We start from the raw sequence: 23557 nt of genomic DNA on the forward strand, positions 1-23557 counted from the left end.
AATACCTTAGTATCTCCATTTCTCTCATGCATGCTGTCCCGTGCTACCCATGTTTTCCAATTGACATTACAGAACAAAACAAAGCCCAAACACCAACAGTTAAATTACTTTTAGTGGCAAAAGCCGGTCTATTTTAGAGACACAAAAAAAAAAAAAAAAAAAAAAAAAAAAAAGATTACCTCTTCCTATTACCTCTCTTTCATCTTCCTGTGAATTTTTCCCCTTTTTTCCACAATGGTATTTGAAGACGTAGCATTTCATGTTCAGAACAGAACTACATATAAAGTGGTTGAAGCCAACTTCTTATACACCATCTCCCACGCTTTATGCAAGGTATATGCAGGAGGGAACATCTACAAGACTTAATTGGTATATAACCTACACAGTTGATACCTTCCTCAGCTGAATCTTTTTGAACATAAGAACAGTGTACTGTTTCTCTGCCTACTTATTATAAAACCTAATAAATAAAATCGTCATCTTGTCTTGGAAGCTGCACTGTTTATCACACTATCTCATCACAAAACACACAGCATAAGAGAAGGACTCTATGGATTGCTCTGAAACAAAGTGCATCATCTCCCCCAGTAAGAAAGGGGACATGATTCCATTCTCAGTCTCAAAAGCCATACCACACGTAGTTCATCTTTATTATCTACAATTCCTCACTTTGTTACAATGAATCTGTTTGCCTCTGAAAGACCCTACTCTCAAGAATATTCTCTTACAGAATCTAATGGAACAGCAAAATGAAAAGTGAGTCGGTGAAATTGCCATATTCACAGACACTGAATGACTTGATACAAACTCTTTTTCCACAGAGAACATGGTCATATACAGACAGTAAGTCATTTGAAAATTTATTACCCTTTTCTTTCCAGGTTCAGAAGCACGTGTATCATAGTCATCTGGAAGCTGCAGATAATCTTCCATTCTGCTGGCAATTGCTTCCCAGTCACGCTTCCTTTTAGTGCCAGTCCGCAAACCATCCAGCTTGTCTGAGAACAAACACAGAGCCTCAGAGTTAAAGGAGATTTTTTTTTTCCTATTATTCACACAAACAAGACGAGAGTGGAAAAATTTTCAAAAGAATGAGCAGCAGAACTTGTACATCCAGCTTGTCTTGACAGGTGGAATGATGAGAGTTGAAATAAACTAGAGAAGACTCAACACCATTTTCAAGTTTTATTGATCTTTCACATTAACTGTGTGGCAATGACACTCAGTCTTGTTATTTGTATGAGGGAGAAAAGCTTGCTCTTCTGGATGTTCAAACTATACGGAGTCTGTCCTTATAGGTACAATATAGCCACCGATAGCTAGGAACCACAGATCCACCTTTCTGTATTTGAACACAATACTAAAGCTGTAGCATTTTTCCCAAATTCGGGGTTTAATACTGTGTCAAACATGGCATACATGCAGTACCAGGGAACAAGTGACGACCATATAATTTAATGCATCAAAGACAAGTTTTTGTTATACTGTTTCTGCTAAACAAAAAGCTCCTTGGAAACCCTGATCCCCTCCCCCCCCCCCCCCCTTTCTTTTTCTCTCCCCACAAGGAAAACACACTCAAAAAATCCTCCAGGACTGGAAAAAAAATAACCTCAGAATCTTTTGTTTCATGGTGTAAGAGGTCAGTCATGAATATTTGAGCAGTACGTTTGTCCAACAGTCATCATTTTCTTCTTTTTCTTACTGAACCAATAAGGCATGAGGAGAAACAATTCCATTTCTAGGTTCTAAAATTTTGTTCCTCTTTGGATACCCATTTTCAGTGAAAAAACAACACCTTCTTGAAATTATGTGGCCAACTGCTTTTGGAAAGGAGATGAAGTATTCACTGTAAGGTTATGAACAACAAAGCATGAAAATGAAAGACGGCTTTACAAGTCAAAGGAAATCCTAGTACTTCTGTCGATGTATGCTACCATTTTATAAGCCAACAATTCCAGTACATGCAGAAGGAATACTAAGCTTGGCAGTTACATTCTGTAAACCATTTCCAGTGATGTCAGTAACATTGTTTCAGAAGTCACTGATGTAATTAAATTTACCCACAAAAGGCCTCAGAAATAAACCAAATACAAGGCAGCGTATTTTCTGGATAGCAGAAGAGGATGTTCAAAGGTATGTATTTAAAGAAGCTCAGTTCAGAGATGAGGTTTTTTACTTAATATGGGAGAGAAAAGAGCAACAACAGAGATAGTGTGAGGCAATGGTGATGTAGGCATGCTAGTATAATTTAAATGCTGCATACTAATGAAGTAATTTCTCCCTCACACAACTAAAATTTTTAAAGACTCCACCTTTGCCCCATTACTCTGGAACAGATACAGAATTTCTTCTAAGAAAACATTTTAATCCCCTTTTGCCTTTTAAAAAAAGCCAACATTTAAGAAAACTGCGCAGAATATTTGTATCTTTAACACGGTATCTTTTTACACAATTCAGTTAAGGTTCTTCTTTTGCTCTAAGTTAAATCTGCCAAATTTGAAGCTCAGTCTCCACAGAAAGACGGCACTTCCTCTAGAAGACAAAATTGATTTATTCAGTATTCCTGTTACTCCAGCACATAATGTACTTGCACTATTCCTCAGTATTACTCTCTGATCAATCAGTGTAGATCATTCGTAGCATAAGGATTTCCAGAAAACCATGACATTGAAAAGGAGAGCAACAAATGCATTGAGGAGTGTTTGAGGAACATGAAGAATGGAAAATTCAGGAGCTCTGTTGGCAAGTATCAGTACACAGACACATTCCTGTTGGGAGGCAACACGCTCCGATGCAAGCTCATCTTATTACCCATGTGGAAGAAAGAGTTCAGTCTCCCACTCCCTGCCGCACACAGACCAATTGAAAACATTGCCAAGAAACGTGAAACTCTCAAACATCAACAGAGGAGTTCAGGAGGAGTTCAGAGTATGAGGTTCCCCTCTGTCCCTTTTTGTTACTGCTACACAGAATTTATTTTAAAATGTTATCTCCTTCCATGTTTGAAGCCGGACTGCCTTTCCAGAGGGATCTGCTTCCATCCATACTATTGTGGTTCAAGGTACATGTGCCATGCAGTAGACACACTACAGAAGTGTCAGAGCTTACCACAAAGCACTATTTCAGAATATTCTTTTCTGAAAATGAGACAAGGTGTCGTTCTGTAACAATGGTGCTCGTAAATATTTATGACAGATGATTATTTAGTGTTAAACTATCAAACATCATTTTACCATTTCATTTTTAAAAACAACGAAGCAGCAGCATTTCTAAAAACCCACCGAACTTAAAAACTCACCTTTAGAATTTTATTAATAAAGCATCTGAAAGTAACTGACTTAATTAGCTCCTTCAAAAACTAAATGAATCAATTGGCTAAATTTTTGCCCTTCTCATACAAAAGCCACAAAGGTTTATGTAAAATGTTATTGCGTTCCAGAGAAAATTTTACAGTGGTATCAAAACTTCAGCTATGCCAGAGCTCGTTTCTCCTTTCCTGAAAGTTTGTAGAACTCGCCACTAAGCCGCACTTTGAAACAGAGTATTGCGCTAAACACTTTGAATATAGTCAAATTTTAAAACTGAGTCCATTCCTGTAAATTTAATACAAGAAATCCGTGTGCACTATGCACTGAGACAGACCAGCGATTACACTTTAGAATAAAAATGTGGCTGTGCACTCGCAAGACATAAGGAAATGATATACCACACACATACTCAGAGGAATGCATCACCCCTGCCAAAGTAAATCTGAACTAAAGCAAGAGCTCTGGGGTGCACGGTATGGTGACTGTTGCAAGTCAGTGTTGCAGCTAAAGAACTCAAACTTTTCAGACCTCTTCTGAGGCTTATTACAATCAGTAAGATCTTATTGTGCTTTCCGGTTACAACATCTACTCAGAAAGAAAACAAAAAAGCAAAACAAGACTTACAGTGTTGGGTTTGGATTCTGCACTTACATCACTTCTGCAAATGTGTGCCCTCTGAGACTAATGCAATAAACCTGGTGGGCAGGCCAGCTCCCAGGAAATAACGCAACTTTGGAATAACAAATGCATACCACAGTTTACATGCCTTTCAGGAAATAGTTTTAATTGGTCATCTAGAACAAAGTCTTACTGGGAATTAAATATAATAATTCTTACTCACAGACTGCAAGTGCTTATAATGCATACCTTGAGCTAAAAGTTGTCTGTCCTTGCAGAGCAATTTTTTAAAAGAAACAGGACTCATTCCATAGGAATGCGTGGCTTTTTTTAAAATGTATGTTCTGTCAGAATCTACTTTTAATCTACAGTTCTATGTATTTATAAAAATGAATCTAGAGGGTAGTTACAAAAGTAAAATAGTGAAGACAGACTTAAGAGAAAGACCTTCTCAGCACCTGTAACTGTGTCTTGCAGCATGCTAACATCCAGTTTGTTAATGGAGTTTGATAGTTAAAGGATTCTTGCAACAGCCTTGCAAGTAACTTACTTTAGCATAAAATTGATTCTACTGCTCGCTCCCCATTTTACATTTAAGTGGAGACCATATAAAAATCCTGCATTTTATATTATGGAGTTTTCATATGGAAAGAAACAACACAGTTCTTTGTTTCTATTTGTTAGCGGTACTTGATCATGCGAGGTAAATTTTGAATGCTATTTGTCAACTTCTGCTGCAGTCATAGTCTCCACATTGCTAGAAACTACACATAGAACTTGAATATTTTTAGAACACACTTTGGACTCCCATGATATTTGTAAAATGCTTCAAGTTTCACTGTATGCAGCACAACTTATCTGTTCCTACTACTGAGTATTTAAAGAAGTTTATGTTATTTGGAATACAACACAACAGATCAGAGCATTCTTCAACAATGCAGTTTTCAAGTACTATGATTTTGTACATAATTACGAAAAAAAATCATTATAAACTTAAAAAAAACCCACTTAAGATACTAAAACAATCAGCTCTTATAACAAAAATGCACAGCAATCCTGAATTAATTCTGCCTAACTGCCTAGCTGTTTGTTATGTCGGAGTCATTAAGTACAAGCCTCCTCCAGTTGTACTGCAGGTGCCACAACATCAGTATATTCCACAAATATTTAAATGACTTCAGAGAGCACAGCAGCAGAAGAGATGGTGCAGCTAAGCAGTTAACAGTAGAAGATGAAAGGCTGCTTTATGTAAGCCAGAACTTCTAATGCTATTTCTATGGTGTAATTGTGATTTTGGTCATTGGAAAGTAATGATACACAGGGCTGTACCACACATGCAGAAGCAAACCTAAGAATGTTAAGACATGCCGCATCCCATTCAGGTATTTGTTACTTCCCATAGACATGACAGAAAATAGCAGTTTTATGCAGATTTCATTGATAAAATCTTCACTTAGAATCATTGCTCTTCAGTAAAAAAACCCCAAACAAACAAAACAACAAACCCAACCAACAAAAACCTGACCATAATGACTAGAAACCCCTTTGCATGTGTACACCTTCCACCATAGCCAAGGTGTTTGCATTTCAGCCTGAAAGTTGCTTTTGACTTTGACAGAATCCTGGTGTTGGCACTTATGTCTAACGCAACGAGCAGCACCGATCAGAACAAAAAGTGCAGCAAAAATAGTGCCCTCCTGCTCCAGGGAAGCCCATTTTGCATCCTACCATGAAGAATTCTAGTACTCTCCTGGAACTGAAAAGCATAACGAATTTTAACTTTTCAATACCTAAGTTGTTGAAAAGATACACCGAGGCCTAATCATTCAGAACCAACTTCGAAGCATGGCACTACTTTGTCCTCACAGATGTCAATTTTGGAGAGCAATAAACATCTTCACCACAGTTAGCTACTAGGCATGTCTCCAAGAAAGTAAGAAGTTGCTGACGAAATTTAGGCTTTAAAAGAAGGTATGCAGTATGAACAAGAATGCAGTGCAATGTAAGTCGACTCTTTGCTTTTTGTAATACGGAAGAGATGAATAAAGAATAGAAATAGTACTTTTTCAAAATTCTAAGACAAAGTACTTTCCTTGAACAGATGGAAGAACAATTAATGAGTATATACAACAGTGATGGTTAGAAAGTCATAACTCGCCTGTCTCTGGCAGAAGGTAAATTCCTTTTTCTATAGAGATGCTTTTGCAGTTTCAGACACGTGTATGAGATCAATAAAGTTATTTGTCTTTGGTAAGGAGGCACAGTAAAAACGAAAATTCAAGTTTTGCAAACATCATCAGATACCAACTATAAGAAACAGGAAAAAATAAATACCCACCTAGCTTTGCCTCAGAAGTGTCCATCTCCCATTTGCTTTTCGGAATGTAACCCTAAATCATACACAGAGAGAAGCTCGGAGGATTAGAGAGAGACACACATGCATATTACTTTTGAACTGGAAACAGCATTATAATGGGAGCTTAAGACAGTTCTTTTTGTAAGGCACAATTCTTGCTATCAGATGAAGGAAACAAATTACTCAGTATTTCAGAACTTCTGCATCCACTTCCCATTCAGTGATTTCAGCAGCCCTTGCAAATCATTACAAGAGTGCTGCCCTCTGCAAACACAGAACTCCGGAATGAGTCTGAACAGACAGCGATGGCGCTGTATGCACAGTTACTGTATTGTATTATCCCAGCTGGCAAAGTTATTGCAACACAATTTATCAGACATAAAGAACATTCAAAGCTTTACAAATACAAATGAAAAAGTTACCGTAGTCATAAGTTTTTCAGAAAATATTCCCAAATTTACAACACACAAGCTTCACTTAATAACCCTTTTGAAGGGACGTACTAAATTCTGGTATGAGTGGTTAGTCCACAGTTAAACAAAATTCTTTTTTTAGTTTAAATGAGAGTATCTGCTGAATGATTAAAATGTAAGTACCATTTTTCATTTAAAAATAACCCTCTTAGTCCAATGATTCTTTTAAAACACTTTTCCCTTACAAATAATGTCATCATATGTTTTACATGTAATGGTCTTTAGCCAGTTTATTCCTTGTAAATGAGCATAATGATATTAAATTTAGCAAAAAAGTATTTATTTTAAATATCTTCTTGCTATCTTTTCATTTTATACTCTTAGACAAGTAAATCCTTACTAAGCAACCCCTTACAACTCATTTCAGCTGTACAGATTTGTTATAAAGCTACTTATGTTTCTCTGCAATCACACAGAAAGCTCAATGTAGTAAAATGGAATCCCTGTGAGGATTTCATTATTTTAGGAATGATTTTTAATAGAGAGGGAAAAGAACTACTCTAGAAGATTTCAACAAGAAAACAAACAATCCACAGACCAGTTTTATTAACACTAACTTCTTTCCTGCTCTATTTATAGGTTGCCTCCACTGTGGTAAACATATATGTGTATCTGTTAATGCAAAGGGTTACTAAATCGGAGTGTACTATTCCAGAGAGCTACACTGCTTTTGATTATGTTCAGCACTGTTCTTCCAAAATCCTTGAAATACCTTTTTTCTATTGAGGATATATCAGTGACTTGAGATTATCAGATCTCTTTATTTTATTGTTTTTAATCAAGCCTGCAATTAATACAAAGACACTTTGTGCTGCAATATTTCCTTGTAACAAATAAATAAACTTCATGGATATATATGTGTATTTATATTTTTAAACCATGTTGCACATTAAAATTTCCTCAGAAAGTTTACAACACAGCTAGAAGCCTGTATTGAACAAAGTGATGTGTGATATGCTGGTGAGACCACTTAAGTTAAATGCATCAGTAATTCATACCATCAAGCACAGAAAAGCAAGAATTGTCTGAATGCTACAAACAACCCTATGGGAGTTGATAATAGCAACAAAAGAGTGACTTTGATGGTGTGAAATGGCCTATTGTGTGCTGAATCTGTACAATATCCCGGTCCTCAGATAGGATAAGAAAAGATTCAGACTTCATCCTTTGGTACAAGACAGCTGGATTTTTCAAGGATATCTGCCAGATGGCAGGAGCTTCAGACCTCTCTTTTCCGCAGGATTAAATGCAGCAAAATGAATTGAAGAACCCTTACCAACTGCTCTCAAGAAGGCAACAGATACCAAACGCAGCGTACTGTTCCACCTTTCTGTCTGACATACCTCTCCCTGAGATTAGCCATATGACTGAATAGCAGAGATTACATACAGCAGATAATTCTTTGCTAATTTTCATCTCTTGTGAATCTGAATAGCAAACATTCTTATATGTATACTACTTTTAGTTATTAGTAATTTGCATAGTTTTCACCACCAAGCTTTCTCCTTGTCTCATAAAGAAAAGGCCTACTGTTACGTGCTGTACATTAGGACACTCCCCAGAGCCCATAAACACAAACACACAAACACACACACTTATGCACAGATGTCTCAAAAGCTAAAGACAACTTTCTCTTCTAGATATAGCTCATTTCCAAGAAATGAAGCTAGCAGCCATATTCTTGTAAACATGGGTGCGTCTTTGAAATGTTCTAAGCACACTTGATGCAGTCTCATACTCTGTGCCAAAGGATAATTTAGTAAAGAGAATAAATGAGTCATGTTGCAAAAAACAGATGTTTATTAAAATCCACTCTTCCTAAGCTTTTTTTTTTTTTAATTCTGTATTTCAACCGCTTTCTAAACTGCCACTCCTGAGGAATAGTAAGTTTCCATCAAGAAGAAGGACTTTGCTTGTCTCAAGACATTTTTGGTTACTTCCTGTTTATTGGAGTTTAACTGCTTGGTTGTGGGAACCAGGGTTTGACACATTCAACTCATCAAGCGCTGACCAGCTGCAGCTCCAACACATACCAAGAAGTTACATTAGGAAGCCTTCCGTAGCCTTTTAAATACATACCTAAAAACGCCAGCCCTCAGGGCAATTCTCTAACCTTCATTTATCCAAGAGACCTAATCCCTCATCTTGGAAATACCTACTGACAAAGTCAGCGAGCCTTGGCAGAGAAAGCATTCTTCTTCATAACTGTTGCCATATACTGTGACAGTCGAGAAGAGTTCTTTAGACACGTGAAAGGAAATAGGCTAAATTAATATTTGCCCATTCTTCCAATCCTCCACTTAGTGTAATTCTTAGATAATCTGGAAGACAGCGCTATAGTGTACTGATATTTACAAATGTCTGGTAAGAGGCATGTTGCCATGCTCCACTGATAACGCTGTTTGTGGTATGGACTCACAGATTCTTAAGAAAATTCAGTTAGGAATAATATGATTTAACATTAAAGTTCTCCTAGAAATGTTTACGGAACAAACGACTAGAAATGCGTGTATTAAGATCGCACTGCTAAGAATGGCAATGGGTTGGCATTTATAAGACTGAGATTCTCCCTCAGACACATTAACAAACATTTTGTTAGAGATGGCTGATGTGTCTCCTACCAGTTCACTTTCTTCTTCCTCTGCTGTATCCTTCTTGGCTTCTTCTTTCTGGTCTTCAATATTTGCATCAAAATCCTCCATCTCCACCTGTTCCAAAGCACAAGCACAGACTTACAGGGCACTGCTTGATTTTTAAGCATTATCTTTTTAGCAGCGTAAGTAGAAGATTCCAAGTTCAAATACAAGAGAAAAGAAAGGATTCATCTTGGAAAGTATGATGATGCAATATATATGAATACTGGCTTCATTTTGGCTTCCCTCAGAAGCAGGTTCTCTTCTAGCTGCAGAGTGACAGACTGCGTGGGAAAGTAGCAATCGTTTATTCTCTTCCTTCACACGCATTCTTTGTGCTACCAGTATCTGTAACAGCAAGATACTTCTCTTTCTTGTCACATAATCACATTTCAGAACTGGTAATCCCAGAAAAAGATGTTAAGCTTGCCATTCACACATCACTGGAATGGTGCTCTCTGCAGAGAACATCTCTATTAAGTCTGTTATCTTTTATATATTTAAATACAACAGTAAAGAATAATAGATGCTTTAAGACATACAGCTAACCCTGCCCACCTAATGGAATACTTTCAGGGGTCCACATCTCTAATGGGGATTCATGTGTATACTGCGGCATACCTAAAACTCTCTGAGTATGTACAGTTCTTCATTACCATTAGTAAAACCTTAATGCACACAGAGTAAATCCCAAATCTGCCCTTCTCTGAGTCTACTTGAGAGCTGAGCCTTTTGCTGTCCTCTTAAAGATTAATATTTGCCAGTAAAAATAATTTGGAGACTGAAAAATAACCTTTGATCTCATGACAAACAGCAAAGAGTAAACTCTCACCCTACTTCAACAGTTCACCAGTTTCTATGGCCATGGCAAGAGCTATGGCACATTCACGATGACCATATGATTAACATACTAATTGATTCCCAGAGCTCCTGAAACATCTGCCAAAGAAGAATGCAACAATACACAAAGCTGACACACCAAACATACATGTTATGGCAAACTGCAAATGGAATAAGAAGGTAGCATGCTTCTACAAGCAAGTGTAATCTTTCGCTACGTGTTTTTTATTTATTTCTTCATTCTCTGCTACAGGTCTGTATTTCTCAAAGCAGGGACCAAAAGGAGTTCGAATTTGTTTATTTATCAATCTACTTCCTCAAATTACAATCCAGTTAATCCAGTAACCTGAAAAAGTGCTGAGTTTCATCCAAGAGCACAAGATCCTCTTTAACTGGTACTCAATGGTTGCTAAAGAGCAAAGTGGCTTCAAACCTTCCTAAAAGATGTGCAAGTCTGGGCTCCAAAAAGGTGATACAAAGTAACACGTACCTTCATTTTGGGTAATTGATAAGAATAATGAAATAACCTTATCTGACACAGGGATTCTGGCTCTCTACAGTGCTAGGTATAACTGCCCTGTTGTGATCATACCTTTCTCTGCTTTGTATTTGCAGTATAGTCACATGTACATAATTTATAATTTTAACAAGCACAGGGATTCTCACCTCTTCGATAGCAGCATCCTGCAATAGAGAACGAATGTCCAGGCGCATCATGTGACGTGGTGCTGCCTCCCAGTGATCAGACATCTAACAAAAAACAAACAAAAATGAAGCACCTCTAAAAATGTAACAGGTTCAATGGAAAACTGGGTTTCTGATCACAAAAAAGATGTATCTGTGCTTAAGAAAAGTAATTTCAATCAATCCCATGAAATAACTACCAGCTCCTCTTAAGAGGAAAAATGTAAGCATTATGTAGCCTAAAAGAGGTCAATAGTTTTCCAACAACAGCAGGCCTGAAAGCACAATGAAACCTATCATTAAACCTATGACTCCAGATGTGTACAGTTACCCTGCTGATTTCTTTTAGCTTGCGTCCATGAATATTCCTCTTGGAACACGTCTGGTTATCTGCACTCATTTCAGCTAAGTACACCTAGAAAGAGAAATACAACATTAAATATTGCAAATCAATTTTTAGAGCTCTTTTTCTACCTGGTGATACACTCTGCCATTGTACATTCTAAGAAAGGTAAATTTGTAACTGTAGACCACAGCATTTTTCCTGAATGTGGGAGGGACTTTGCATTCAGAAGTTTAGAAATAACAGCATACGGGTGTTAGCAGGTTCAAATGCTTTTTAGGCTCTATTACCTCAAAACCCTTGGTTTTTGCAGCACTCCAAAACTGTTCAAAATGTCGCACTCTATCATTGATAGCATCAAGGATAATAAAGGGGAAGAAGCCATCATCCAAGGTCTTTTTGAAAGTTTTAAACATGCTGGTACGATAGGTCTCTTCCATATCAGCTTCATATTCATACTCCATCACCTTTATCAAGGATAAAAGCATTTAAAAAAGAGGACACCTATTAAATTGCTAATGTTCAACTGCTGAATGTCATGATCACAAAGTACACTGGTATGATAAAAACATGTTCGAGGTCAACTTTTAAGAATTTGCCCATTCTGTCCTTAACATACACTGACTTGTTTTGAAAAACAGCCCACAGACCTCTGCACTCTTCCAAAGCCACAGGCTGAAATTCTGATTACCACTGTGCTATTCCAGAATGTCTTGTTTCTTTTTCAAGATAAGCAACTGAATTAAAAGTACCTTCTTTTTCACTTTTTTCCCTGTATCTGGATCTCTCTCTTCTTTTTCCACTTCAGTGATAAAATAGTCATCCAGGCTGAGCACTCTTGGTGCAGGTCCTCCACACTCTACTTCCTTATCCTGGGAAGAAAGCAAAAAGAAAACACACTCTCGTTGTAAAAATTCCATTCTGCTACAGAGGATCTTCGAAACACTTTTGGCAAACAGCATTTCCCTGCTCTATGTTCAAAATAAGAAGAGAGCAGTACCCCTCATGCTTGCTAATAGTGGAGGGGATTCACATGCCACATGAAGACATGGAACATGAAATAACCACAGGCTGAAAAGCCTGACAAACAGAAAGAAAACAGCAGAGGAAGTGCACATAAAAGACAAGCAGCACTACACAGCGAGCGGTTGTTTACATACCCTGATGAGTTTTGCTACATGTGTCTTTCCACTGCCAGGCAACCCTCTCATTATGATTACAATCTGAAACAAAGATCACGTAAGAAGATAGGATACTGGAATACATTTAACAGAATCTCTCTTGTAAAAATTTTCTTCTAGAAAATTATGTGATCTGGGCTCACACTTTTGCATATCATCAAGCAAAACCAGTACCAAGCCTCACTGCCTATTTTACAAACCAGGTTGTGAGGAATGGTAGTAGTTCCACAGAATAAGAATATATGATGTTAACAATCTCAGCAGCTCATACTGCAGATGTTGTTACAGATCTGGTTCAGATAAAAGTAACCAAATGAAACTTGTCTAAATGTTTTATAGCCTGAATCTCATTCTTTCTTATTTTATATGGTGCATTGCCCAATCTCTGACTCTAGGTAAAGCCAAGTTTTTCCTCTGATACATCAAAACCCCAAGTGAAGATCTCTGAAGAGTCTAAAATACATTAACATTACCCACTAATAGGAATTTCATCTTCACATTCCCAGGAAGTTTACCTCCCCTGTGGACTCCTAATAGCTATGCTGTATCACTCTAGGCATTTGCAAAGGAACTAAGAGTATTTCCAGAACGTCCTCAAATGTAGACTTGTTCCCATCATATTACACTCATGAGCATTTCATCTGAATACAGACCTCGTAGAAACCTATTGTTGCTTTCACAATGCATACTCACCCTCTCTGGCCTGCTATCCCGTCCTGGTGGCTTCAAAATATCATCTACATTTTTAGATTCTGGCTTCCTTTCCACTCGTGGAGCAGGTGGTGGCTGGCGGGGCATTGATGGAGCAGAAATAGGAATCCTTTCCTCAGGGTAATTTCTACGATCACCTTCAAATTCCAGTGTTTGGACAGAAGAATTTTCTTAGTTCAGTAAAATAAAAAAATTAAGATGTTCATACCCAGCTGAGCTGATTTAAACAGACGTTCATTATTTTAGGATAAATTCACAGATTTGTCCCCAAAAGAATTCAAATTTCTAATCCTGAACCTATTGCAATCAAAGACTTTTTCAGCAGACTATGTGACAGTTGCATTTCTGATCCAATCACCGCTGAGAAACAAATCCACATGACACTCCCCAAATAAATTTTCCTGAATTACATATTCTGAACAAAGAAATACAGCAAAGCAATTAATTTTCTCCCAATTAACCTTCACCTCTGTGAGTCCATATTTTTCATAATATTCTAGCATGGCTTCAAGGTTGAGCAACTGTACCTCCAAACATGGAAGGCCCATGATCATATGCTGGACGATCTGTCTTTCGTTCATATGGTGGTCTTTCAAAACCACCCCGCCTGGAGGAAGGATGGTCTTTCTTGTCACGGTAAGACTGAGTCCTTGAAGGCGTAGTAGGAAGAACCCTGCCAAAAGAGTATTTTGCATATTTCTGGAATTTCTACTACTGATTCCAGAGAGAAATGAACATGTACCTCACAGGCAAAATGGACAGCCTGATACCCAACACAGCCTGAATCGTAATGATTTCAACACTGTTCCAAACCCACGTACCTATCATCTCGGGGATGCCGCTCTTTTTCAAATCTCTCTCGTTCATAGTCCACAGACCCACGGTCTCTGTGCAATTCCCGCTCTCTCTTGAAATCCCGATGATCTGTGTTGGAATTACCTTGACGCTCAAAATAAGGTTCACGGTCTCTTTCTCTGTTGTAACGACCGGGGTGCTCTGAAAGAAGAAACCCACGGAAATCCAAACTACTAAAACATACTCTGAAATTTTTATTTCTGAAGGAAAAGCAACAAACAAGAACACAAGAAAATTATATAGAAAGATATGTGAGGGCTAGAATAGACTTAATCAGCCACTGAATCTCTTTTCCAACCTGTAACAGACAACCATACTACGAAATCCTACTTAAAGCTATAAAACTGAATTTTTGAAGTGGCTAACTAACTGTCTGAGAGCTAGCCAATTGCTCCCTACCTTTTTGAAACGTTTGCCTCTCTGGTAGAGGTTCCGGACGCAGGGTCACCCTCTCCCCGTATGGAATCTGTTCCACTTTACTGGTAGTTATATCTGGTTAAAAATAATAGAAAAATAATCACAGTCTTAAAATACCCATTTCCTTTCCTCTGTCACGAAAAACAATCAGTCAATGGCATTAAAAGTGACCGAAATAACTTATCAACATTTTTTTAAATGGATAACGCAAAAAGAGCTTTACATAAATACAAAACACCATAGTTTTGAAAGTCTGAAGCGGGTTTGTGTATGTATGTAGGTATGCGTACCACTTCATGTCAAGAATGGGACTTCTGCCTTTTCATGAGTTCAGGTAGCACACACGGTCAGAAGACTATAAACACTAAAATGCTCTGAAAGTTTCAGTAGCTTGTAGAACTACTGTACTGTCAAGAATATTAAATGAAACGCTCACTTTAGATTCTTAACAGTGACAATTTTTCTAACAGCATTTAATAAAACATCTACTTAACAGAATCAATATGGCTTCAATTCATGTTATGGCACCTTAGAGAAAAATACTCTTTAAATGACAATGCACAATTTTAGAACTACTTTGCAACATGATTTCACTCCTGTCAAAAACTAAGAATGAGGGAAATGAACTCTATTAAGAAATGAGTGTTGAATTTTAGCTTTGATAAAGTCAATACTAAAATTCAGAGCCCTTCACTGTTTATGAACTAAATGCCTCTATAAGGTACACACGCTTCAGAACTAGAACTTTGTCTCCCTCCCTATCTAGAGGGTACCTCACACCCATTAAGCAGTATATAAGTAACGCAACCAGTCACATTCTGCTTTAAGTTACTAAGTCACACCTAAGAACTGCAATAATCCAAAGTACTTTCCAGCACAGTTATTTCCGTACTCAGCTACAAAGGGATTAAGGGAAAGTATCAATATCAATCCAAATATAACACATCGATGTGTTATATTGATCATGTCAGTGTTTATGAGAAGCAGACGTGGCTGTACAGCATTCAGTTCACATGAAATAGCTCATTATCACAGCAGTGAAGAAAACTCAAGGCTGGCGGTTACAGACTCCTTAAAACTGCATTGCTTAGCATTAGATTACAATGCATGCAGCCTAAAGGTCAACTGCAGAACATCTACGGCATGCTTTGCATGGCACACTCGTTAGAAAGAAGCTAGCAGGACCTATTAGCTCTCTGCTACAGATCAAAGGAATACACTATAATAATACCCACCTCGTCCGTGGCCATAATCCACAGTTTGCTGAATTACGGGTGCTTTAGGAACCGGTGGAATAACTGGAGGAAGGGACACTGGTACAGCTGATGGAACAGAGGTGTGAACAGCAGGTACTTTCACAGGTGAGGAGACAGGTGGAGGCATCATTGACTCCTGTTTACACAACTCGTACTCCATATTTGCTCCTTTATCCTCATTTGTGTCCCAGAGTCCGTGGAAAGAATCCTCATCCCAGCGTTCCTGTTCCACAGCAGAAGGTGATGGTTTTAAAGACTGACCATGACTTGGGGTTGTAGTTGGAGTAGAAACTGGAGCATGTGGCCTTGTCATAGGTGTAGCAGGCCTTGTCAGTGGGGCACTTGGTCTTGTCACAGGGGTGGGCTGTCTGAACAACACGGGAGGCTTTATAATAACAGCAGGAGAAGGTTTAATAGCTTGGGCTTCTACTGGTGCCTCTGAAGATAGCTGAGAAGAGACCTAGATGCAGAAAGCACTTTTAATGTAGATCTGTAAACTAACCTTCTCGCATCCTCTGTAAGTCAGTAAGCACAATGGCAATTGGTAATCAAATCATAAGCATTTTCTAGTACCTCCATCAAAGTGTTACAGATAGGAGGACAGTATTTCAAGAACTGGTGGCCTGAATTAATTTGGTGTTTGTTCACTATATGAAGGCTTAAATACTATTTATTTTGTCCTTCAAAATAACCTTACCAATTTAAGCTCCAGTAGGACTATCTCAGTTCAAAAGTGTCTACGGTTTTATTGCCAAGGACTCCTGCTGTCTGCAAAGATTCTTGCTATCTGTGAGGAGGCTGAAAAAGTCTGAAAGTAGGGCAGCTTGGTGATGTGCAAAAGGATTGATAAGGCCAGCTTCTTTCTGGAAGTCACTGGAAAAATTCCCAGAGAGGAGAATCACCTGGAAACCCCTTAATGAAATCAACATCAGATCAACAGAAGAAATGGGGAGGTCTTGCCCGGTGGAAAAAACCAACAAAACAAAACCCTTTCATGAACCAAACATTCCCATAGAACCCCCCGTGATGTGTCACAAGAGTCTTTTCAGCATCACAGCAGATGCCAAGTTACAGGCAGCCTTATTAGCAACATGCAAAAAAACTTGCAGAATGGTTGCAGATACAAAGCTGAACTTTGTAATAACAGTTCAAAGTTGCAGCAGAAGGCTGAAGGCGGGAATCCCAAGAAAGACAACAATTGTTTGAATACCTTTAGGCAGATAGGTGAGGTAGTCTGAGATACAAAATATCAAAGCTGTGTAAAGTCACTTCCTATTAGGCAGCAACATATCTGCAGTTTGCGGTACCAAATCTGTTGCCATTATTTTAGACACTGTAAACAAGGAAGAGGTCAACTAGGCAAAAAGAAAACTTGCAGTGCCTCATTCACTGCATAACACTTCTCGGGAGGGAGCGTGGTGGTGTATCTCCCCTGCCTCCCTTCTTCTCCTGGACTGCTTTACGATCTCGGGAACGCCCGTCAGATCTTGGCTTTGCTGTAATGAGTTGGATGATTAAGTGGCACTGTCCGTACCAGGAACTCCTACATGGCTGAGGTGGGGAGTGAGAGCAGGAACAGTTATCGAGAGCGGGAACAATCAGTTATCCCCTGACAGCCTTGGAACTATCTATCTGGATTGTAACCTGAGCGACACGGTACCATCGTTACTGGGATTCCAGTAATTACTGACCTGGATTGTGGCCCAGACGGAAATTTACTCATGACTGAAGCCAATCATCTCACGACCCTATAAACAGCAGTCCTAAGTGAGTCCCCTTGAGCTCTCCTGGACCGCAGCGGGATGCAACCAGCACCTCCCTCTGAGTGGGATGCCTCTCAAAGCTCACAAACCTGAGTTTGCGAAAATCGGAGGTCCATCACTGAAAACTGACGGCTGAAGCCCTTCACTCCTTGAGGCTCAACCCTCACCCACTAAGAAATGCTGAGACACCTGATGTGAATATTTCACTGAACTCAAGGGGAATTTTTAAAAAGGTATACCTTTTCATATATGTGTGTATATATATAAAAAATATAATCCTCTGTGTGTGTATGCATGTATGAATCGATTTAAGTAATTTGTAAATGTGTGATTTAATTATAAAGTGAGTCTGTCATGATTATAGTTGACTGACTTTGTGAACGTTAATTTAGTCAATGATTAAGTGCTGCTAAAAATCTTGTGGTCCATCTTAAACTGTAAATAAACCTTAGACTGCTGCTAGACACATATTATCCTTAGACATAAACTGTTGACCAAGACTGAGAGTCACTCACAGTCCTGTGAATCATTCTAACTGGAGTGTAACTTAATTTTCCTTTGTGTACTTCTTCCATGCAGTAATAGAGTGAAACTTGCCATTTTTGAATCTTTAACTAAGTCACTGTTTAATTAAAACAAATTTTGTTCCATCACTTTGTTAATCGACTGATGATTGAGTGCTATTAAAATATCACAATCCAATCCTGTGATTTGCCATAAAGGCACAAATAAATTATAAACTGCTACCAAAATCAAATTGTGTAAAGTCACTCATTTGTGACAAATTGGCATAGTCGGCAGGATCCTAAATCAGCATTCATGACAGGGAGGGACAAACAAAGCTTGGTCTGGCTAAATGTCAGACCCAGAGGTCAGTACAGCTAAATTTATTGGTACCAGTAACTTTGGGGTTAAGATGTGACGAAGACTGTAGGTCAACTCAGGTACCTCCTCCAACATACATTTAACAAAATTGTTTATTTGTTCTAGGAAGGATTTATAAACCTGAGTGTTAACATGACTGCTTCAGCTGGTTTCCAACCAGGTATGAATTATCAAAAAACAAAACATAAGCAGCTGAGAAGAGTTCCCAGAACCAACCAGGAGATTAAGCAGCAGAGGAATAACTTTAATCACAATGGGAGGTGAAGTCATGGAAGTAGACAAATGTGAGCTTCCATGCACTTCATGATATTCCAGAGTGTAACAAGATTCCTAATAAAGAGAGCAAACAGAAAGCTAATGCCCATTCTGCATTGAAATATCTCACTTTTTGATGGACTGATCCTCAAATTTCTCTAACCTCTTCAAAGAGGAGAGAGCTCTTAAAGTAGAAAAAACAGAGCAAGATCAGAATTAAAGCCAGTAGTTAGGCAGGGAACAGGAGGGTCTTCTCATGAGCCTCATGTCCCTGTTTTGGAAGAACTCACCATTTCTTGCACATCACCCCACAGCACTCTAGGCTGTTGAGCCTCATGTGCTACCGTCCCCAATGGGTCATGCTCAGAAGACACAGTGGACTGAATGAGTAAGAAAGGCTTTGGAAAATATAAAGAAACTATGAAGTTGCTTTGCCTCAGCAGAAGATTGATGAGATTTTAAAAGCTTCTGGGGAGGCATTCCACAGAGAAGTTTGACCATCAGAGTGCAGAACTGGTTGGACATACTCATTAATAGTAATTGCTACCAGCATGTTAAGTTAACACAAGATGAATTTACCTGAAAGGCACCCGGCCTTGTGCTTGTGTTCTGTGATCTAGGAGAGTCCTGTGTGGAAATGTCAGGTTTAAACTCTTTCAGTTTCTGTAGCTGTTCTTTCTGCTCTCTGCGTATGAATCACAAGAAAATGTTATCAGTCTGTAGTTTCAAAATTAAAGAAATCAAGTACAGTGAGAACCACATATGACACTAACATTAGAGGCCAAGCCCAAAGACAAAAAGGACACAGCAGGCTTTACATGGTCAACATTAAGATTCAGAAGTCCCTGTTTCACATTCACCTAACTGTGGAGGTATTTAACGTATTAGCTGTCTCCTTTTTTGATTGCAAATTTGCCCTCCAACATGCAGTTATGCTTTTGTGCTTGGCCAGAACCACTCCAATTTGACAGTAAAGAGCACAGCTAGATTTTAGCTTCTAACAACACCTTCTGCAAACCAGAAGCCCAGTGGAGGTGCGTGCCTAAGTGCTCTCAGTGACTTGCTCTGGGTTGCACACTAACAGGATTGAGGCCAACACAAAGCACAACAGAGACTCCAACATTTAAAAACAAAGTCATGATGTTAGCTTTTGTTTCCTTGTTTTATGTATCAAAATGCTACCCAGTCTCTGGAGTTGAGACCAGGACCAGCAGCGAATACTACAACCACTGGATTACAAAGACACATCTATTCAGTATGATTTCCTCTCAGTTTTTGTTTGCGATTTTTTATCTAGTTTTTTTCTTGCTAGTAACTCTTTGTTCATATTAATTGCATGTATTAGAGTAGTGCCCAAAGAACAACTAAGGATGGGATCCCTCTGTACTAGGCACAACAGAGGCCATCCTGACTAGCAACCCATCTGTTCGGTGCAAGGGGAACTTGGCTTGCAGAAAGGGATCCAAAGTGCTGCATTAGTATGATGAGTAACTGAGCAATTGCTAGCACTTAAAATGTCTTCTTACACCTGGCTTAGGAAAAATACACCAGATGACACATACAGAACAGTATGCACCTCAGAGTATGCTATTTTATACACAATAAAAGCAAACCCAGATGAAAGCTTTACATTTGAAGATGAAAGCAGTTATGCACCACACTACTGATATAACTCTTGGCTCAAAAAAAAAAAATCTTAAGCAGTCTCCTTAAAGTTGTTCCTACTGTTCAGACTGGGGTCACCTGCTTATAAGAACCTCATGAGAAGTACCAGTGTAATTAATTTTTATGATTATCCTCATATTAAATTAAAAATCAGTATTAGTAGTGTCATGTTTATATATCCCCTTTTTACTGGCTTAAAAAGAGGTGTATGTATCTACTTTCTTACATAAAATGTTTTATTTTCTGTGTTTAAATATTTCAGCCCTAATACATTATTCACTTAGGCAGTGATTCCCAAACTATGGTCCTCAGATTAAGTCCACCGGCTCACAGCTAGTCACATTAAACAGCAAAACATATGCCTGGCAACCTGAAGCAATGGGAAAGTCAGGAAGCTGAAAACTGTCTGTTGCTCCAAAATTTTGGCAAATATTGCTCTATAGTTGTTGTGGGTTAATCCTGCAGGTAGCTGAACACCACACAGCTGCTCACTCGCTCCCCTCCTCCCCAGTGGGATGGAGGAGAGAATCGGAAAAAAGTAAAACCCGTGGGTTGAGATGAAGACAGTTTAATAAAACAGCAGAGGAAAATAATAATAATTAATAGTAACATACAAAACAAGCGATGCATAATGCAATTGCTCACTGCCCACTGACCGATGCCCATCCCATCCCTGAGCAGCAATTGCAGCCTCCTGACCAACTCCCCCCAGTTTATATACTGAGCATGACGTCATATGGTCTGGAATATCCCTTTGGTCAGTTTGGGTCAGCTGTCCTGGCTGCGCCCCCTCCCAGCTTCTTGTGCACCTGGCAGTGCAGGGGAAGCTGAAAAGTCCTTGAGTAGCGTAAGCACTACTTAGCAAAAACTAAAGCATCAGGGTGTTATCAACATTCTTCTCATACTACGTCCAAACAGCGCTATGCCAGCTACTAGAAAGAAAATTAACTCTATCCCAGCCAAACCCAGGACAATAGCACAGATTTCACGGTTACTAACACCTGCTGAATTAATCTAATTGCAGTGAAAGATTAAGTTATTCTGAATAAAAGTTCTCCCTTTTAAAAAATTATTTTTCTTGCTATTTGGCATGCCACTGAGGCCTTCCATATGGGACAGATGTATAGCAATCTTATGAGTCTGAAAACAAAACAGCTTCAAGGAAAATGCAAAACATTTCTGTATCTTTCAATATGGTTTAACGTAAATGTAATAATGATAACCAAGCATTAATTTTAATTGCCCATTATCTTAGTATAATATGTTGTTTATGAATTTAAACCCATCTTTACTAGGCACCAATCCTTAGCTCTCTCTCAGTAACTCATGAATAGGATGAACCACATGAACCCCTGCTTCTTTTCTCTACAATCTGCTCTGAAAGATCTCATTCACTGAAAATAATAAAAGAAACACATCTTTACTATGTTTTTTTTTTTTTAATACATCTAATGCACCTAAACCCATGCACCAAATCACAAAGGTAGCATTTGGATAGATGATATGCACTCCATTCATTCTAGTATTACTAAATTTACTGAGCCCTAGGATGTTTCTGATGTTTAAGAGAATATTCGATTACTTATTTTGAAACAAACACCTGTTACAGCCCTAGGGAGTCTAGTAGCTGCTTGCTAAAACATGGTCTTGGTGAACTCTTGCATTCATGTCCTCCTGATTGTTATCACTGCTGTTATGCTCAGCAGATCAGAACTAAGATCAACCAAGCTTTTGCAAAATTATTCACTGACGCTGCTGGATTTCAAACGAGGGAGCATTGTAAAAAGAAAAAACCCACATGTGTTTTAATTAAAAAGTAAGCAATATTCAAAAATTAAACAGGTCCCATTGTGTGAATTAAAAAACACATTAATGTAGATCTTGACAGGTAAGTATTAAAAAGCAATTATCAACGAGCTCATCTGACACTAATAAAAAGATTGAAAAGCAATTATCAACAAGCTCATTTGAGGATAACAAAAAGATTGGTCAGGTGATGTGGAGAGATCTCTTCCTGGAAAGTAACAAACAGGGAATGCCATATTCATGGGGAAAGGGACAACCACCTATTTAAGAAAAAAAGTCCATCCACAAAAGCTGTGATGGAGGTCCTCCAAATAACTTGCTCCATATAAGCTCCTAATATCATGCTGTGGCAAAAAGAAATGAAGCCATTACTGCGTAAATTAAGGAATGAATTAAGAAATGAGCACCATCTCCACAGAATGGGATTCCCACCAAAGTGACAGGACCAGGCAACTCACCGAAGCATTTTGAGCTCCTGAGCAGCCTTCAGAATGATCTCATGCTGTCTTTGGCTAAGGACCATCACTCCTCCCAAGGACTGGTCAGAGTCCAGGTTTGAATCTGCTCCCAGCATATCAGAGGAATGTGAAGGTGGAGGAAGGGATGAATCTGAATGATCATCCAAAGACCGCAGTCTGTCTCCATCATCTGGATACCACCTATCTGACAACCGTTCCCTCTCCCAATCAGTCCTTTCAGGAAGGTAGTCTTGCTTCTCCCGCCACGTGTCATATCTCTCTGGATACTCTCGAATCCTCAGCTCCCCCCTGTCTCGGAGGTCTCTGTCATAATGATCTCTGTTCCTATCCTCCCTCCACCTATCTTCACGGTATCTGTCCAGAGGTGGAAGAGGTGGTAACGGTGGTAGAGGAGGAATATCCAGGTCACGATTCCCCATTTCTCTGTCATCCATAGGTCTCATGTCCCAGTCTCTATCCCATTCTCTGTCTAAATCTTGATCATAAATGTCTGAAGATCTTCCAGTCCTATCTAGATCTCTCTCTAGTTCCCTCTCTCTTGGCCTTTTCCAGTCATCCCACCATGAATCTCGTCTGTCATGATCAGATGATAAAGGAGGTAGTGGTGGTAGGGGAGATAATGGAGGCAATGAATGGTGTGATTGCAACCTGTCATCTCTGTCATAGGCATCTACAGAATCATCCTGATAATCAGAGTTCTGATCTCTCCAGTATTGTTCTCTTTCCCAGTCATCCAATCGCTCATGCTCCAAAGAAGGGTCATCTTGACTATCTAAAGGAAATTCCTCCTGCATTCTATCATCTTCGTGACCCCAAGAACCCCTGAGTGTCTCATCTCGATGGTACGGAGGCAATTTGTCAGGGTCATCTCCTAGGTGAATGGGTTTATCTACATTGCCTGTTTCAGGTCTCCCTGCTTCCCTCTCCCGGCTACCTGCCCTCCTGATGGGACCCCTCTCCCGGCTACCTGCCTGCCTAACTGGGCCCCTCTCCCGGCTACCTGCCCGCCTAACTGGGCCCCTCTCCCGG

At 39.0% G+C, this 23557-nt stretch overlaps 1 protein-coding gene across 1 annotated transcript in view; it reads right to left on the bottom strand.

Annotated features, from left to right (window-relative positions):
* The window catches only part of YLPM1 (YLP motif containing 1), a 48010-nt gene that overhangs the window by 14122 nt on the left and 10331 nt on the right, over nucleotides 1-23557 (bottom strand). The window contains exons 2-16 of the mRNA XM_035902088.1: nucleotides 22508-23537; nucleotides 19158-19263; nucleotides 15655-16135; nucleotides 14402-14494; nucleotides 13969-14143; nucleotides 13675-13820; nucleotides 13130-13284; nucleotides 12416-12478; nucleotides 12008-12127; nucleotides 11546-11722; nucleotides 11244-11327; nucleotides 10895-10978; nucleotides 9377-9463; nucleotides 6265-6316; nucleotides 868-998 (exon numbers count right to left, since the gene is read on the bottom strand). Of these exons, the coding sequence (XP_035757981.1) occupies nucleotides 868-998; nucleotides 6265-6316; nucleotides 9377-9463; nucleotides 10895-10978; nucleotides 11244-11327; nucleotides 11546-11722; nucleotides 12008-12127; nucleotides 12416-12478; nucleotides 13130-13284; nucleotides 13675-13820; nucleotides 13969-14143; nucleotides 14402-14494; nucleotides 15655-16135; nucleotides 19158-19263; nucleotides 22508-23537 (2984 nt within the window). The remainder of the gene's footprint in view (nucleotides 1-867; nucleotides 999-6264; nucleotides 6317-9376; nucleotides 9464-10894; nucleotides 10979-11243; nucleotides 11328-11545; nucleotides 11723-12007; nucleotides 12128-12415; nucleotides 12479-13129; nucleotides 13285-13674; nucleotides 13821-13968; nucleotides 14144-14401; nucleotides 14495-15654; nucleotides 16136-19157; nucleotides 19264-22507; nucleotides 23538-23557) is intronic.

This window comes from Egretta garzetta, unplaced genomic scaffold (assembly GCF_000687185.1).
Source record: "Egretta garzetta isolate BGI_Z169 unplaced genomic scaffold, ASM68718v1 scaffold79, whole genome shotgun sequence".
NCBI lineage: Eukaryota > Metazoa > Chordata > Aves > Pelecaniformes > Ardeidae > Egretta > Egretta garzetta.